The 16,047-nt window shown below is 46.1% G+C and overlaps 1 protein-coding gene across 11 annotated transcripts in view; it reads right to left on the bottom strand.

The window, feature by feature from the left end:
* Positions 1-4,196: 4,196 nt before the first annotated feature.
* LOC138747322 (tensin-2-like) overlaps positions 4,197-16,047 on the bottom strand; it is a 263,792-nt gene continuing 251,941 nt past the window's right edge. For all 11 annotated transcript variants that reach the window (XM_069906427.1, XM_069906430.1, XM_069906428.1 and 8 more), the window contains 4 exons: positions 15,726-15,894; positions 14,594-14,662; positions 13,036-13,065; positions 4,197-10,810 (listed from right to left, as the gene is read on the bottom strand). In XM_069906427.1, coding sequence (XP_069762528.1) covers positions 10,669-10,810; positions 13,036-13,065; positions 14,594-14,662; positions 15,726-15,894 — 410 coding nt within the window. In that variant the 3' untranslated portion in view covers positions 4,197-10,668. The remainder of the gene's footprint in view (positions 10,811-13,035; positions 13,066-14,593; positions 14,663-15,725; positions 15,895-16,047) is intronic.

Below are 16,047 nucleotides of genomic sequence, written 5' to 3'. Positions count from 1 at the left end.
ACAGCGACTGTACTTCCTGAGAAGACTGAAGCCAGCAAGGCTACGGGGCACCATGATGCCAACCTTCTACAGGAGTTCTGTTGGGAGGATCCTGGCCGGCTGCATCACAGTGCGGTACGGTTGCTGCAGAGAAATGGACCAGAGGTCAATCCACAGGGCCATAAGAGTGGCAGAGAGGATCACTGGAGTCTCCCTCCCCCCATCGACATGATCTACCAGGATTGTTGTCTGAAGCAGGCGCGCAAAATCATCGAGGACCCCTTCCACCCTGCACACAGCATCTTTCAGCTGCTCCCATAGGGGAAGAGATCCAGGAGGATCAGAGCCAGCACCACCAGGCTGAGGAACAGCTTCTTCCCACAGGCAATGAGAATGCTGAACGACCAAAGGAACTGGTTGCATTGACCACCCGAGGCTCTCGTATTCGTGAAACAATAGTTATTTATTTATATAGATGAAACACTTGTCCTGCATGATCATCAGATCAGCCGTGAATGGCGGAGCAGGCTCGACAGGCTGAATGGCCGACTCCTGCTCCTCGTTCTTCTGTTCTCTCGATTTGTTGTTTACCCCAAAATATCTGTTCCAGTCTCAATGTCTGAGCATTCAGCCTTGTAGGGCAGAGAATTCCAAAGCCTCCAAAATCTCTCCTCATCTCAGTCCTCACTGGGCGAACCCCTTCTCCCAAGACTCTGCCCTGATTCCAGGCGCAGGAGGCAACTTCTCACCATCCCCTTTAAATCTCAAACAGTACGAGATCTCTGGTAAATACAGGCCTATTTTAACCTTTTACTGACCTCCCGACTCTTCCCCTGTTATCATTTATTTTCTTGAGGTTACGATAAAACGGTAAAGCAGGCTCGAGAATCCCAGGGACTTATTCCTGCTGCTCATTTGTGTTTGCACGATTCAGTTCGATGCTTCGAACAGCTCCAGGTTGATTTTGCGATGACAACCCCGTACATTTTTGAAACCCGTAAATTCTTTTATAGATATTTAGTTTGGATCGCTGTGTACGATCGCTGCTCACACCGGGGTGCCGGCTGAAGGGGTACCAGGTATCGGAGCCGGGATGCGAGAGGGCACTGAAGGGTTCCCCATCGTCTCGGAGGTTGGGATCTGGAGCTCGGGCTGCCGATGGTTTGGACTGGAGTCTGTGCGGCTGCGGAAGCACTGGGGCGAATGCACGGACACGCGGTGATTCTGGAGGGACTCTCTTTCTCTAACTGTAAGAGGCGCTTTTGGCAATTTCTGCTGATGGCCATTCTGTCCGCCTTATGCCAGACTAAAGCAAATTTCCCATTTTATGACAATAAAAGGATCTTGATGTCATTTATGTGTAAGGTGGACTGTGTGCCTGTACTATGGTGTGGAGAGACGCTGCTTCATTGAGTTGTATATCAGTACAATCAGATGATAATAAAGGAACTTGAAGGGTGGGAAGGAAACCCACGCAGACAATGGGGAGAATGTACAGACTCCTGACAGCGTTGGACTCGAACCCAGGTCGCTGGCGCTGTAATAACTAACCCGTGCCACCCCTGGTGCGCTTTGAAGGGTGGATGGAAACCGGAGCCCACGGAGGAAAACCCACGCAGACACGGGGAGAACGTGCAAACTCCTGACAGACAGCACGGGATTTGATGCCTTGTCGTTGGTCATTTCTCAGTCTCATCACCGTAACCTTTGCGCGAACCACGTCTTCTCTCAAATTGTACCCATGCCATCAGCTGCTTCCCTCACGCCACCTTGTGCGTTGAGGAGTTGTTTTCTCGTTGACGCAGCTCAGCATTTCACAGAAATAATAAATGATTTGTCCTCATGAGATTCTGGCAACTAAACTCAGTCCTCAAGTGCCTCTTTATTGGGAGATCTCACAGGGGCACTGAAGTTACTGAGGGTAGAGTCAAATTAGTCAGGAGGGTCGAGTTCCTCCCCAGAAGGACATGAGTGGGGCTTCAATTATGACATTATTGACTCTCATTTCTAAAAATAAAAACACGAGGCTGGAGAAACTCAGCAGGTTAAACAGAAAGAGACAGAACCCACGTTTCAGGAGTGAGCCCTTCATCAAGGAAACTGCAGACACTGTGATTGAAGTAAACAGTAAACGCTGGAGAAACTCAGCCCTATCGTGGGTTCTGTCTCTTTATCTTTGCAACATCAAGGGACACGGTTTGACCTGCTGAGTTTCTCCAGCGCTTAGTGTTTTACTTCAACGGCGGTGTCTGCAGACTTTGATGTTTCTTAAAAAAAAAATGGAACCTTTCGAGCGGCTGCTATTTTATTAACAAATTCAATTCTGTCCTTCACCGAGTTCCAAGACCTTGGCTCGGAAATAAAAAACCCACTTGAACAAATTGCGACCAGCAGCTGACATTCTCCAGCAAGCGGCGCAGGTGGAACATTCCCCCCACCGCTGGGAACCGCATACGGATAATGAGGAAGGGGAGGGGAGAGGGAGTGGGAGGGGTGGGGAAAGGGAGGGCCGCTCTTTGATGGGGAGGGGGGCCGCGCTGTGATGGGGAGGGGTGGGGGGGAGCTGTGATGGGGAGGGGTGGGGGGGAGCTGTGATGGGGAGGGGGTGGGGGGGAGCTGTGATGGGGAGGGGGTGGGGGGGAGCTGTGATGGGGAGGGGGTGGGGGGGAGCTGTGATGGGGAGAGGAGGGTGTGGGGCCGCGCTGCATTGGGAAGTGGGAGGGGCGCCGCGCCGTGATGTGGAGGGAAGGGAACCGAGGTGAATACACGTCGGTTGGGTGCTGCTATTGGCGTCAGGATTGGCCTCTAAATGGGCTGCCCTTTATACCATCCCGCAACAGAACCTGGCGGAGCGCACTCAGGTGATACAGACGTGACGTTGCCTGGGAGGCAGACAGGAGCCTGCAGGTGCTGCTCAACCCTTTGCCAGGAGCTTCCCTCCAGCGCCCCCTTGTGCTCGTTGACAGCCCTGGCCAGCGATGGGCGTGTGTACGTCAGGACAGGGCGGAGTTATGGTTGTCAAATAGCTTCGTGCCAACGTCAAGTTCAAGTTTATTGTCCCAAGGCGCAGTGAGAAAGTTTCTTTTGCCCGGTGGACAACCGGTGCGGAATACAGCAGTTGAACATGCAGAGGGAGGGAGGTCAGTCAGGAAGGAGCAAAGGCAACAGTATTTAACGCTGTGGGGTTCATTCAGGAGTCTGATCACAGCAGGAAAGGAACCGCCCTTGAGTCTGGTGGGGTGTGATCTCACGCTCGTGGACCTCGACCTGACAGGAGGAGGGCAAAGCGTGTGCCCAGGGCTGGGGTGGGCCTTTTAACTTGCTGTTACAAGGCAGCAGGGACTAGAGGTGGAGTTGAAGGAGGGGAAGGCAATTTCACGATGGTCTGAGCTGTGTTTCTTGCGGTCTTGGGCACGTGGGAGTGGGGGGGGGGGGAGTATCCAGGCTGGTGAACAAATGTTGGCCTCCTGACATTGAATGGTTAACCCGGCAGTGAACAAGGCAGCTTCAGAGCATCCTTCAACCCCTCTGTGTAATTGATCCATATTAATTGGTCCATGCGCTGAAAGGATAGGAACAACATTCTGCATTTTTATAGCACCTTTAATGCAGTAAAAATATTCCAAGGTGCTTCAAGGGAGCAATAATCAAACAAAAACTCAGGCAGTGAGGATGGGCTCACAAAGCATAAGGTGAATGAAGGGTGTGTGTTCCCATGCTAATGGTAGGGAAGAGGCCCTTTTACTGTGGTGGCATCTCGGGTGAATCACAGATGAAAAGAACATTCATTTCTTCCCTTCCCAGCCCCTGAATTTCTCAGAAGGATCCAGTTCTGCCCGGAAGCTAGGCGCTCCAGTTGACGCTGGCAGACGGATCGACCGGGGAAGGCCCCATCACCAACGCAGCCTCTGTGCCTAGGAATGGGCCGAGGAGGCAACCCCACCCCACCCCACCCCACCCTTTTTTATGTCCCCACTGAGATCCTGGCCAGCACCACCTGCCACCGGACCGCCTCAGATGAAGGTTCAGCGCAAAAGGGCGGGGGGTGGGGTGGGGTTGGATCCTCAGAGGGTGACTCAACCGGAGAAAACACGAGGTGATCTTTCACGTATTTTTGGCCAGACTGTGGACTCGGCAACAGATATTTGCGCAGCACGTCTGAATACACAGCACTTCTTTAGTTGATGTTTGATATCAGACCACAAACACAAAGAAAATAACAGCATAAGTATAATATATTATACATTCTTAACTAAAGCTTTTTCCATAAATTCTCCATTATCAGGCAAAAGAAATGTCTGAGCTATACAAATAAAACTATAGACTTTGATTAAAATATGTAATATACAGTATATGGAAAGCTCTTCAAATATATAGCTCTTTGACACACTGCCCAGCGGGTACCTCAGCCTCACAGATTTGCAAACTAACAACTGCCACCCCATGGGCAGAGTGGGTTTAAAGGCGTTGATGAGCAACCATCACCTCCCACCCCTCATCCCCTGGGGCACTTGAAGTCATTGTTCAGAAGGGATAATTCCCCCCCACCCCCGCCACGGGCAAATCAGAAAGGCCGCTGTTTGGTTTGACACAACACAAATAACGTGCTGGAGGTTGAATGGGTGGTTGTGGAGAGCGGGCCTCTCACTCTCGTTCACCTCCCCGCCACCTGTTCAGCCCAGGGAACTTGTAATAATTTCTTGAGTCTCGTGACTCTGAGAAGAGCAGCTCAAAGCCACCCACGTTGGCGGGTCTGGAGTCAATCTAGGGTAAGCATGGCCAATTTTCTTTCCTGTCGTACATCATGATGAGAATCAGGTTGTTTCTAGAATGCATTATAACAGGAGCCCTGTTTAATTACTGTATCTGAGTATCCCTGATTAATTACTGTATCTGAACTCCCCATTTGAACTTGTGTCTTTGGATCAATGGTTTGGGCCTTAGGGTGTTTACAACTGTGCTACAGTACCCCAAACATTCCAACCTTTGCCTTGCTCATCTCCTGTGGCCTAACACCATGTGTCTAGCTCCAGGCAAGAGGCAGGCCAGTGGTCTCTGCTTCCACAGCCCACATCCACTTTGCCCTCTCACTATTCACCAAACCCCCCCCCCCCACCTCCCCGAGTCCAGCTGCCAACCCAGGAACTTCCAGAACCCAGACCTATACTGACAAGGGGACGTGCTGCTAAGTTCTCTCATCGTCCAATTCCAACAGCCACCTCAACCTCCCCGCCCTCGCTGGCGGAAACAAGAAAAAGCAACATTGCCCGTTCTTCAATGGAGTCCCAACCTTGACTAATCTGTGAAGCCAAACTTGTTCGAATATATTGTTACACATAAAGGTTACAACACATTTAGCAGTAACTCGCTGATATTTTCTGACAGTTTATCATCATAATATTGAAATCTCTTGGATTAATATTTTTGACGTGCTGATATCTGAATAAGAACATAAAAAAATATTTTTATTTACTGAAATGAATGATTGTGATTCCTCTTTTTACTGAAGCACGTAACCAGGAGGCCACTTTAAAAGACAAATTTTCACACTTTACGATGAGTGACCTTTGTGCAAAATGGCTGTGCAGGTTGGTTTAATAACATTGGACAACAATTTCTTTTGAATGGTTTTGCTTCCTGAAAAACAATTGGGGATCATGATAGACAACTTCAAGCTCGACACAAAGATAATTTCAGATTTGCTGCATCAAGTAGGAAGTCGGAGAAATGTTCAATTAACTTCGATTGAATTCAGCCTATTTAATCGCATCGTGATGCTGACACATTGCGTCAGTTCAACTGACCTAAAAATGTTTTGCCACTGATTTTCATTTGTACTCGGCATCTGATGCCTCTCATGTCAGTGTCCAACGATAGTCGGCCGGCATTGATGGATTCCAGTTGCCCTGATACTGCTTATCCATGGTCTCAATGTCCTGGGGAAACCTTTCACCGTGTTCCTCACTGACAGCACTGAGATCAGCCGGGAAGATGTCCAAGTGCGAACGCAGAAAATGAATTTTCAACGACATGTTGCACCTCATGGTTTTGTATGCTTGAAGTCGACTTAAAATATGATAGGTAATCGCAAAAATAGATTATATATAAAAAACGGTATGTGATAGGAAAATCTTGAGGTGATTTTCGTGATCAGCAGCCCAAAATCTATAAAATACACCCCAAAGTGTTCAGGAAGCAAAATCTTCGTTGTCCAGTGTTATGGACAAGGACTGTGCAGGGGGGTTTGGATTTGATGAGCTACACCACACTCAGCATCAAAAGCTGCTGAAAATCCTTCCCATTCAGCCATCCACTGTTGATCCTTCAGCCCCCTTGTTATCCGTAAAAGACCTGTTGCATATGTGTTCAGAGAAAAGTCATTGGTAAGGGGTATTGGACGGTTGACACATTGAGGTCTGTGGTGACCTCTCACCAGTTCTGCTGTTGGTTGTGATTGAAAAACAAAAGAATTGCATTCCTCCATCACCTTGAGATGTCCCAAACCGTTCTACAAAGAAGGAAACATCTGCTGGAGGTGAAACACAGCGAGATCCCACTCTCTGCAGTGCAACAATGGCCTGATTGTTCATTCTACTGGCGCTGGCCAAGATTTTGCAGCGGTCCGGAGGGGAAGCCGTGCTTTCAGGCCCAGACATCCATAATCTGCATCCAGCCACCCGACGGGAGCGAAACATCTAAACCGTTTCTAAGGGTCTCTCAGTTACGTGCTCCAATAAAATGCATTGGCAGATTTAATATGCACAGCAAAAACTATCACATGAATTCAGCATGTCAGGTATCATGACTCTACTCTGAGATCAAATCACCTCCAATGTTTGTCACCAACACATTCACATACACAACACAATATATTACATACACACACTATATATTATATATCCAGGGGTCTGAAGCTGAGCAGTCATTGTTCACGGGTCCATGGTTCCTGTTTACAATAGAGACCCAGGCTATTTATACTTGCTCTTCAAAGGCAAATAAATGCTCCTATACAAAACCCTGACGTGCAGAAGAGCTGTAGGGTATGCAAGTGCTCACTTGGGTTCAGATGGTGGGGTCGATGGGTCCCCAGGGTGAAATTAGATGGCCATCTCGGGAGGCCAAGCACAAAACCATCCACCACTCAAAGGTACATTTTGGATAGTGTTCGGTAGAAACGAGAAACTCTGGTGGTAATATAGGTGAGGTAATGCTCTTCATCCACCAATAGGTAACACACGCCTTTGAGGGACTCTAACCCAGCGGAACGTCCCACAAAGCCTCCAGCAGGGTCAGAATGAGGCAACTCTTTGGGGTGTGTTGATGTCAAGACCAGACAGGTGATGGGCAGAGGCCCTGAAGGTGCAGCGGGGGAGGAGGCAGTGCGAGGGAAATGCAGGGCAGATACTGAGATCCCGGGAGACCATCGGCCAATATTTGGGAGTGATCTAAAAGCCTGGAATCTAACATTAAAAAAAAACCCCAGAAAATGCTGGAAAGACCAAGCCGGTCTGACAGCATCTGTGGAGAGAGAAAGAGAGTAAACATTTCAGGTTAACAGCCTTCCATTGCTCTTGTGAATGGTCTTCAACCTCAAACATTGCTACCACATGGAATGAGAATGAGGGGTTTGTGCAGTGTTACAGAGTTCTGTGTTGTGTATTGGCCTATGTGTTGTGTGGTTTTATGTTAAAAAGTGAGTTTGCCTTAGAGAGCCAAGGTGAAGGTGGACTGCTGAGAGTGGGAGACGGACTGAGCATGTGCACAAAATGGACTTGGACGATAAACCACCACTGGGGGTGCTGTGGAGTGGAAGGAAGCCCAGAGCATGAGTCATCTGTAGGACAGTTTAGAATGTTGGGCATTTTAAAAGGGATGAACATTCTGAAGGCAGCCAGAAGGATCTGGACCAAGTCATTGTTCCTCTCTCTGCAGCAACACAAGACAACTTCGAATTTTGTTCTCTCTCTCTCTCACTCTCTCTTTCACAGATCTTTTGGCTTCAGTTCACCAAACAAACTGAATTTTGTTTATGATCTTTGCTTCGGTTGAGATCAAAGTTTTGTGAGTCTTGTGTGTTTTGTGTCTAAGATTTTCTGTGGGCTGGTTGGAAATTAACTTAGACTTTGATTACTTATGTTATATTTAGGCTGGGGAATTTATTAGTTTTACGCTGTTATAGAGATTTGCATAACCAGTGGGCATTGTTATAAAAGGGGGGATTTTGAATTAAAGTTTGAAGGTGTATTTTTTTGTTAATAAAGTAATTGTTCATCTGTGTGATAGGCCTTCTTTGTGGTTGCTGGTTTGATCTTGTAACAGCAGCAGTTGGGCAGGTCTCAGGTCAAGGGTAGATCTGGGCACTGGGCAGGGGGTGTGGGGTGGGGGCAGCACACAGGATGGGATTTATTGTTTTGATACTGAGAATAAACAAAGGAATGACCATACTCTGTCCATCCTGGGGGAAGTATGGCAAAAATCAACACTCTGTCTCATTTGGATGTGACGGGGTGGTGCTCACATCTGGGAAAGCTTCCATTCACTCATGCTTGGTCCTAAGTTTGTGTCAAATATGTAATGGCCCAGAGACAGAAGCTCTTGCAAATTTGGTCTCCAAATGGATATTTGTTTTGGGAAAGTGCTGGAAGATAATTAGAAGCTACCCAGAGAGAAAGTCAGGTCACTTCCCGGGAAAGCCGTGGCTTGCCTTGTGTTCCCTGCTGTTAACCTGCTGCAGACTTAATTGACCATGTACAATTACACGTCTCTCCAACCTCTCCCCCCTCATTCTCTCCAGTCAGTGGGAAATGGGGTACAATTCCACACAAGTGGGTACAACTCTTGATCCCTCACCAAGCCTCTGCTGACATCACCAAAATCAAGCCAATTTCTCCCCATGCGAACCCAAGAAGTAACTCCCCTGTCAATCAAACCCTGTGGCGACATTCCACACAATTCAATCTGCAGCTACCCTTCACTGACTATATTTTCTGGAGACCTTGCCTCGATCTAATTGGGAGAGAGGTTGCCGGTGTTTCTGCTCTTTTAATTTGCCTGCTCAGTTTGTCTGCAGTGTGGAGCTCGTTTCCAGTTCACTTGTGTACAAGAACTGCCCTGTTTCCAGGTTCATTTGACCATTCAACAAAATGAAGCTTTGGTGAGTTAAGCTGCTTTCTAGCTGCCAGCAAAGAATCCCGTCACCCTTCACCTTCTGGTGAATTTCACTCTCCCGCCGCCTTCCACTGAAAGCTGTGATAAGTGTCAGTCCACTTTCATTGTCGGAATAATACTACAGTTAGACCGGCTCCGTGCAAGATATAGATTGGTACAATATAATTTTTTACATCAATTATATTTATCTCCTCAAAAATTAAAAAGGGTTAATATCATCAGATTTACGATTTAGATGTGGCCAAGAGATAGGTTCATTTTTTCATTCGACTTGGCAACGTACTAAGGTTAAACCTTTTTGGACACAAATTAAAATGTTTTTAGAGAAAATATTAAAGGTAAAACTCCCATTTGACCCGATGTTATCCTTATTGGGAGATGATAAGATGGTTAGTCTAAAATTAACTATGTATCAAATTGAATTTTTACCATTAGCTTTAGCTATTTATACAAAATTTGTAGCCATTACTTGGAATTCTGTTATGGATTTGGGAATGAGATCTTGTATTCTTCTTGGGGAAAAAAAACTTATAGTTTACGTGATAAATATCACTTTTTAAAAAAAATATGGAGCCCCTATTCACAATAAGTCGGTTTGAAGATTTAAAACTCTCAGTAACTCGTTGTGGAGGTGATTTTCAGCTTCACAGCAGTCGACTTGAACTTGTGTGTGTATTTCTGATAATCTTCTTTTCTTCCTTTCTTTTAGGGGGTAGATGGGAGGGAGGAGAGTGGTGGGGCAGGAGGAGGGATTGGGATTATATATACCACATGTATTGTTTTTTATATAATTCATTATTAATTAAAATGTAATTGTGGTTTAAATTTTTAAAAAATATTCAGAAGTTAGACCTGCTCCCCGAACAGATCCAAAGGCCAATGCACAGAGAGGATGGTGGCGCCTTTCACTGACCACAATATTGCTGTGAACACTCTCTGAGCTGCTAGCGACACCTACTCTGCAGCATCGGGTGGTCTGGAGTTTGAGTGAGCTCCTGCTTTCACAAATCTGGATCCAAGATTGGTCCCAATCATCATGGCCCCTTTCCCCTCTGTTTAGATCGCCCGATAGATTTTGCACGTACTCGGTATTTTTTACATGCAGCTTCACTCAATGATCGAAACACCTTTAACACAGGCAGTTACAATGAGAATCCTTGGCACAGCGGAATGCAAGAAATATGCAGGCAATCAGCCTGCCTCGCCATGACAGACTTCACTTACTTGGGGGGATGGGAAACACTAGGCTGGGAAGGAGCAGGTTCTTACTCAACACTGTCATGCCACCAAGTGGAGGCATTGAATCCAAGCTGAGATTAAAAGGAATCTCATACAAATTGAATAGCTACAAAGAGGCAAGAGCAAGTTAATTTTAAAGAGAGAGAAAGGATCGTCTTTGAGAGGAAGACTGATGTTTTGGAAGAAGCTTGTTCCCCTTATGACGCAGCAGGAGCGAGTTACCCTTCTTGCCCAGCCAGTTGACACCTTTTGCTTTGTCCATGAACGCAACAAACCCCTGGCTCATCTCTTCTGCGGTCCAAGCATGACTTTGGTGATGAAGTTCACAATGGCGGATGCTGGCTGCTCTAGGTCAAGTTCGGCAAAAAGGTGGCAGACGTTGTCGGATGTGCTTCCCTGCTTCTTCGCCACAAAGCCAAACATTCTGCAAGAAATGAGGGAAGAGAAACGAGAGGAGATCAAAATGCTGGCCGCACCACCCCTTTGAGGATCAACCCAGAGCAGCGCAAAAGATGCGGCTGGCAGAATCGCTGCTTTGCAGCTCTGTTCAGCCAGGTTCAATCCCAATCACTGGTGCTCTCTGTGCAGAGTCTGCACGTTCTCCCCATGGGCTTTCCCCCGGGTGCTCCATTTTCCTCACACATTCCAAAGGTGTTCAGATTGGTAGGTTCATTGGCCATTGTAAATAGCCCGAGTGTACAAGTGAAGGGGAAGAATTTGCGGGGAGTTGAGAGAATTGAATCATATAACCATAGACCACTACAGCACAGAAACAGGCCCTTCAGCCCTTCTAGTCTGTGCTGAATCATTTTTCTGCCTCGTCCCACTCACCTGCACCCAGTCCATACCCCTCTGATCCATGTACCTGTCAAAATTCCTCTTAAATGTTAAAACTGAGCCCGCATTCACTACCTCAACTGGACGCTCGTTCCACCCTCCCACCAGTCTCTGTGTGAAGAAGTTCCTCCTCACGTTCCCCCTAAACTTTTCTCCTTTCACTCTTAAACTATGTCCTCTGGTCTGTATCTCACCGACCCTCAGTGGAAAAAGCCGACCTACATTTACTCTGTCTCACTGGCGTCACTGGGGGGGGAGGGGGGGGGGTGCGGACCACATCAGCTGACACCAAAATGACGGTCTATAAACTTGTGCAGTGTTTCAGCAGAAAGTTATTATTTTTTATAAAAATATCCCTGCAGTTCATTATAACAACAAAAACATTTTCGTTAAGCCCAGCTTACATCTATCAATATCCCTCCAAGGCTATAACTCGATGCTCATTTACTTTTTGAACCTTCGAACACACTCTGGTCAGAGCTGTCGTTATTACCCAATGACAACGATGCTTCGAATCACAGGGTTTTTTCTGCACCAGCAAGTGCTGTTGTTTTTGTTGCTGCTGTGTGTATGATATTGGAATTTAAAGGGGTAATTTTAATTTTGCCAGTTGTTTACAATTACTATAAAAAACATTACTAAGGATTCTGTATTGTCTGGTATGGAGGAGGTCTGTTGGGGGATGGGGATGGGTGACACCATGAGTTACTGCACTGGGTAACACCAACCCTAGTGATGTCACTGCTCTGTCTACCCCCTCATAATTTTAAATACCTCGATCAAATCTCCCCTCATTCTTCTACGCTCCAGGGAATAAAGTCCTAACCTGTTGAACCTTTCCCTGTAACTCAGTTTCTGAAGTCCAGGGAACATCCTGGTAAATCCTCTCTGCATTCTTTCTATCTTATGGAGACCTCTCCTAGAGAGAACTGAATTAATGCAACATAAGTGTGAGTTGATTGTCTGTGTGAACTCAGAGGGATCAAGGGCCTGTTTCTGCATTGTATCTCTCTCTGTCGGCCTGAGATGAAAATTCTGAGTCACATTCATTGGCAGGGAGAAAAATCATTGTCACTTCTATGTCAAAAATTGCTGCTCCAAAGGGTTCAACTGCCTAAAGCAGTTCTGTACAGGCTTTAAACGACCTGCTAAAGGTATTTGTTAGTAAAATCCTACAAGTGCGGAGGTCTGGGTCAAACCTGTGCTCGGCAGCGCCTCGAGGGGTTGCAGACTCCGGGAGAGCAGTGGACTGGTGTAGGGCATCAGAAACAGGGAGAACCCTCCCCCCCACCCCACCACTGAGAAGGTGAAACAGAAGGGGACCCGCACAGGCTGCTGGGAACCAGGTATCGGAGCCGGGATTTGAGACGACACCGAGAGCAAGGAGGGGCTCCTGAAGGTGCCTTGGTTGCTGAAGGGCTTCCTGATCATGTCGGAGGTTCAGATCTGGACGATGTAAGGAACAGGAGCCTGAGGGGTTGTGGGAGTGTTGGAGGTGAATCCACGGACACTTAGTGTCTCTGAGGGGGGTCTCCTTTTTGCTTCTCTTTCTCTCGTACTGTAAGGGGCGCTGGGCAACACTAATGGAGACTCTTACAGCAGGCAGAAGGCAATATTACATGTTCTGTACTGTCAAAAAAATGTGCTACCTTGCAGTGAGAACATATTTATGTCCTATAGTAGAAAGTTCATGAAAAGAGTGTAATTTTAAGAAGAAATATGAGGGATGGGCAATAAATGCTGACCTTACCAGTGATGATCACATCAGACAAATCAATTAAAAACCCCACCCCACTCCGCACAACCACTTACTTTGACGTTGTGCCATCTGGGTTAGTCCACCTGAAAAAAGAGAGGACAGTGAAGGCGGGAACATGTGAGCGGGAACAGAGGCAGACACTTAACGCTGAAGGAGTGGCATTGTCCAAAGCGGCTTGAAAGCTTTTCTTACGTTCACGTTCAAGAACTACAATCAACGGCCATTTCTGCACAAAAAAAATGGTACAAATAAATGTGCCTGCATTCATTTGTAGAATCAGGTGCGAGAAACTCCAGAATGCAGCAGAGGTACGAATTAATTGAAAACAAGATTCAGGATTGAAAGCATAACTCTGACACAATGGACTTCTGTACAAAAATGCTGGAGAAACTCGGCAGGTCAAAGCAACCCTTGTGCTTTTACTCCAACCACAGATTTTTGTGTTTTACATCTGTGTAAGGCGGCACTGCTAAAATAACGCTGGACAATGACAATTTTGCTTCCTGAACACTTTTGAGTGTATTTCATGGGTTTTGGGCTGCTGATCACAAAAATCGGCTCAAAAGTTTCCTATCACGTACAGTTTTTTTTAGATAATAATCTATTTTGGTGATTTCCTGTCATACTTTAAGTCGACTTCAAACCTACAAAACCATGAGGTGCAACATGTCATTGAAAATTCATTTTCTGCATCCGCACTTGGACCTCTTCCCGGCTGATCTTGGTGATGAACACGGTGAAAGGTTTCACCAGGAAATAGAGGGTTTATGGGTGTGAGGTAGGGAAAGGTTAGATTGTTTATTAGGTTGGCAAACCTCATTGGACAAAATTAAAAAGACATGGGAGCAGAACCTCCATATTTCAATTTCTGACGATTCTTGGAATTCCATTTTTAAGTTGATTAGCACATCACTCACTACTACAATTTAAAGTTGTGCATAGAGCTTATATGTCAAAAGTTAAATTAGTTCGTATTTATCCTAATATTAGTTCTCTTTGTGAAAGATGTAAGTATGAGGATAGTTCACTTTATATTGCCATGCAACTTTGGAATGGTTTAGGGCTTGGATTAAATAATCATATTTTTAACTTTCTCTCTTTTTTAGTTTTTTTTCCAATATATTCTTGAATCAATAATGTTGTACAAGGTAAAAAAAAAAATCCTGTTAACAAGTTTGCTTACTGTGTTATGCATCAATATTTTTTCTGTATATATGTCTTATTATATAAAAGCAATAAAAAATATTGATCAAGATTGTCTATTAGGTTTATCTAGGTCAGCACAATATCATGGGCTGAAGGGCCTGTACTGTGCTAGAATGTTCAATGTGAACACTTGCCCAATGAAGTGAGCATATCCTCAAATTCTGTGCCGAGATTAGCATTGCCTCAGCGTGGCTGAACTGGGAAGCAAAATAAAGTTTTGTATATTATGTCCTGCTTGGAAAGTTGTCAAGGAGCCCTCCACTAAAGGGTTTAGGGAAGGAGGTGGGGGGGGGGGGGGGTTGTAATTGGCAAGGCTGTGCGTCAGTCCTTTAGTCTGATGAGCGGCTCCATGGGCCTGATAACTGGCCCTACACTGAGTACAAAGATTTACAGAGTGAAAGTTACCTTCTATCCTGGGGGCCCAGGTTGCAGAACGTTACAGTGTTCACTGGGTAATGGCGTCGGAAAAAGATCCTGTTGGCCACAGAAGAGGGCATGTTAAGAAAAGTGGAGGATTTGGAGTTTTGTCTGCTCTCTTTGTAAACTTTGCTCATGAAACCCAGTCTTGATCAAACTGAGCAAAGCCACTGATCCACATTTTCCTTCCACTGGATGCAATCCAAACTGACTTTGCTTTGGAAATGGACGGATTTTGCCAACTTGACCAATTTGCCAGAACCTCGCTGCTTGAGAACCTGGAACAGGCCCGCCCGCATGCACCCAAAATCTGCTGCTATCTTCTTGACAAGTTGCTAGCAGGAGAGTGAAGGGCAGTGGTAGACGGTATGCAGATTATCGTTTATTTTAAAGTCCTGCACTCCAAAGAAAGACTTGGATTTTAAATGCAACTTTCACAAACTCTGAACGACCCCAAAGTTCTTTAGAGGCAGCATGTTTGCTGTTTTAATGCAGGAGAAACAGCAGCCAATTTGTGCACAGGGAGCATCCATGAACTATGGCCAGATTGTTTGTTTCATTGATGTTAAAGGACAGATAATGGCCTGTCCACCGGGGACAACTCACTTGCCCTTCTTTGCAATCCTACCATTGTACCATTTAAACCAGTGGCTTTCAACCTTTTTCTTTCCACTCACATCCCACTTTAAGCAATCCCTATGCCAACGGTGCTCTAAGGGATTACTTAATCTGGGATGTGGGTGGGAAGGGAAGGTTGAGAATCACTGCTCTTGACTCAATAGTTATTGAAATCTTTTGCTTGAGAAAAATGGTCATTGGCCCATTTCCTTTGGAGTCCTGAAACTGTGCACATAACGAGTCCATTAGGGATGATTAAAACAGTGGTTTCCAAACTTTTTCTTCCCACCTACATCCCACCTGAAGCAATCCCTTACTAATCACAGAGCACCGATGGCAGAGGGATTTGTATCGATATTTGTACTGTGTTGCTGCCACAAAACAACGAATTTCGCGACATGTTTACGGCAATAAATTCTGATTCTGATTCCGGAATTGGGCGGCGTGGGTTGTAATGGCTTCTGCCGCGTTGTAAATAAAATATAAAGCGAGCTGGCCTTACTTCCGCTGGCTGTCAGTGAGGGTGATGCCCTGCACCGAAACTTTGAAGTGGACCATGGTGGCAGTGGGCTGAGGCTTCATAGTAAACGTCTGCATGGTTGCTTTGGCGACTGCCTGTGGGCCAGTGAGCGACTCTGTCTCCACTGAGTTGATATACAACACGTTGCAAGCTGAAAAGAGGAAACGAAGATTGAATTGCACGGCACCGCTCAAACTCCAACCCAAAACATCCCGTGGCGTTCCTTCAAATACAGAAATTATTAAACTGCTGCAAGCATGCATGTTCCTTTAGTGCTCTGACAAAACATGAACAGTTGTCCCCA

Source organism: Narcine bancroftii, chromosome 12 (assembly GCF_036971445.1).
Source record: "Narcine bancroftii isolate sNarBan1 chromosome 12, sNarBan1.hap1, whole genome shotgun sequence".
NCBI lineage: Eukaryota > Metazoa > Chordata > Chondrichthyes > Torpediniformes > Narcinidae > Narcine > Narcine bancroftii.
Note: the sequence above shows the minus strand (reverse complement) of the source record. Positions and strands in the feature narration are given on the sequence as shown.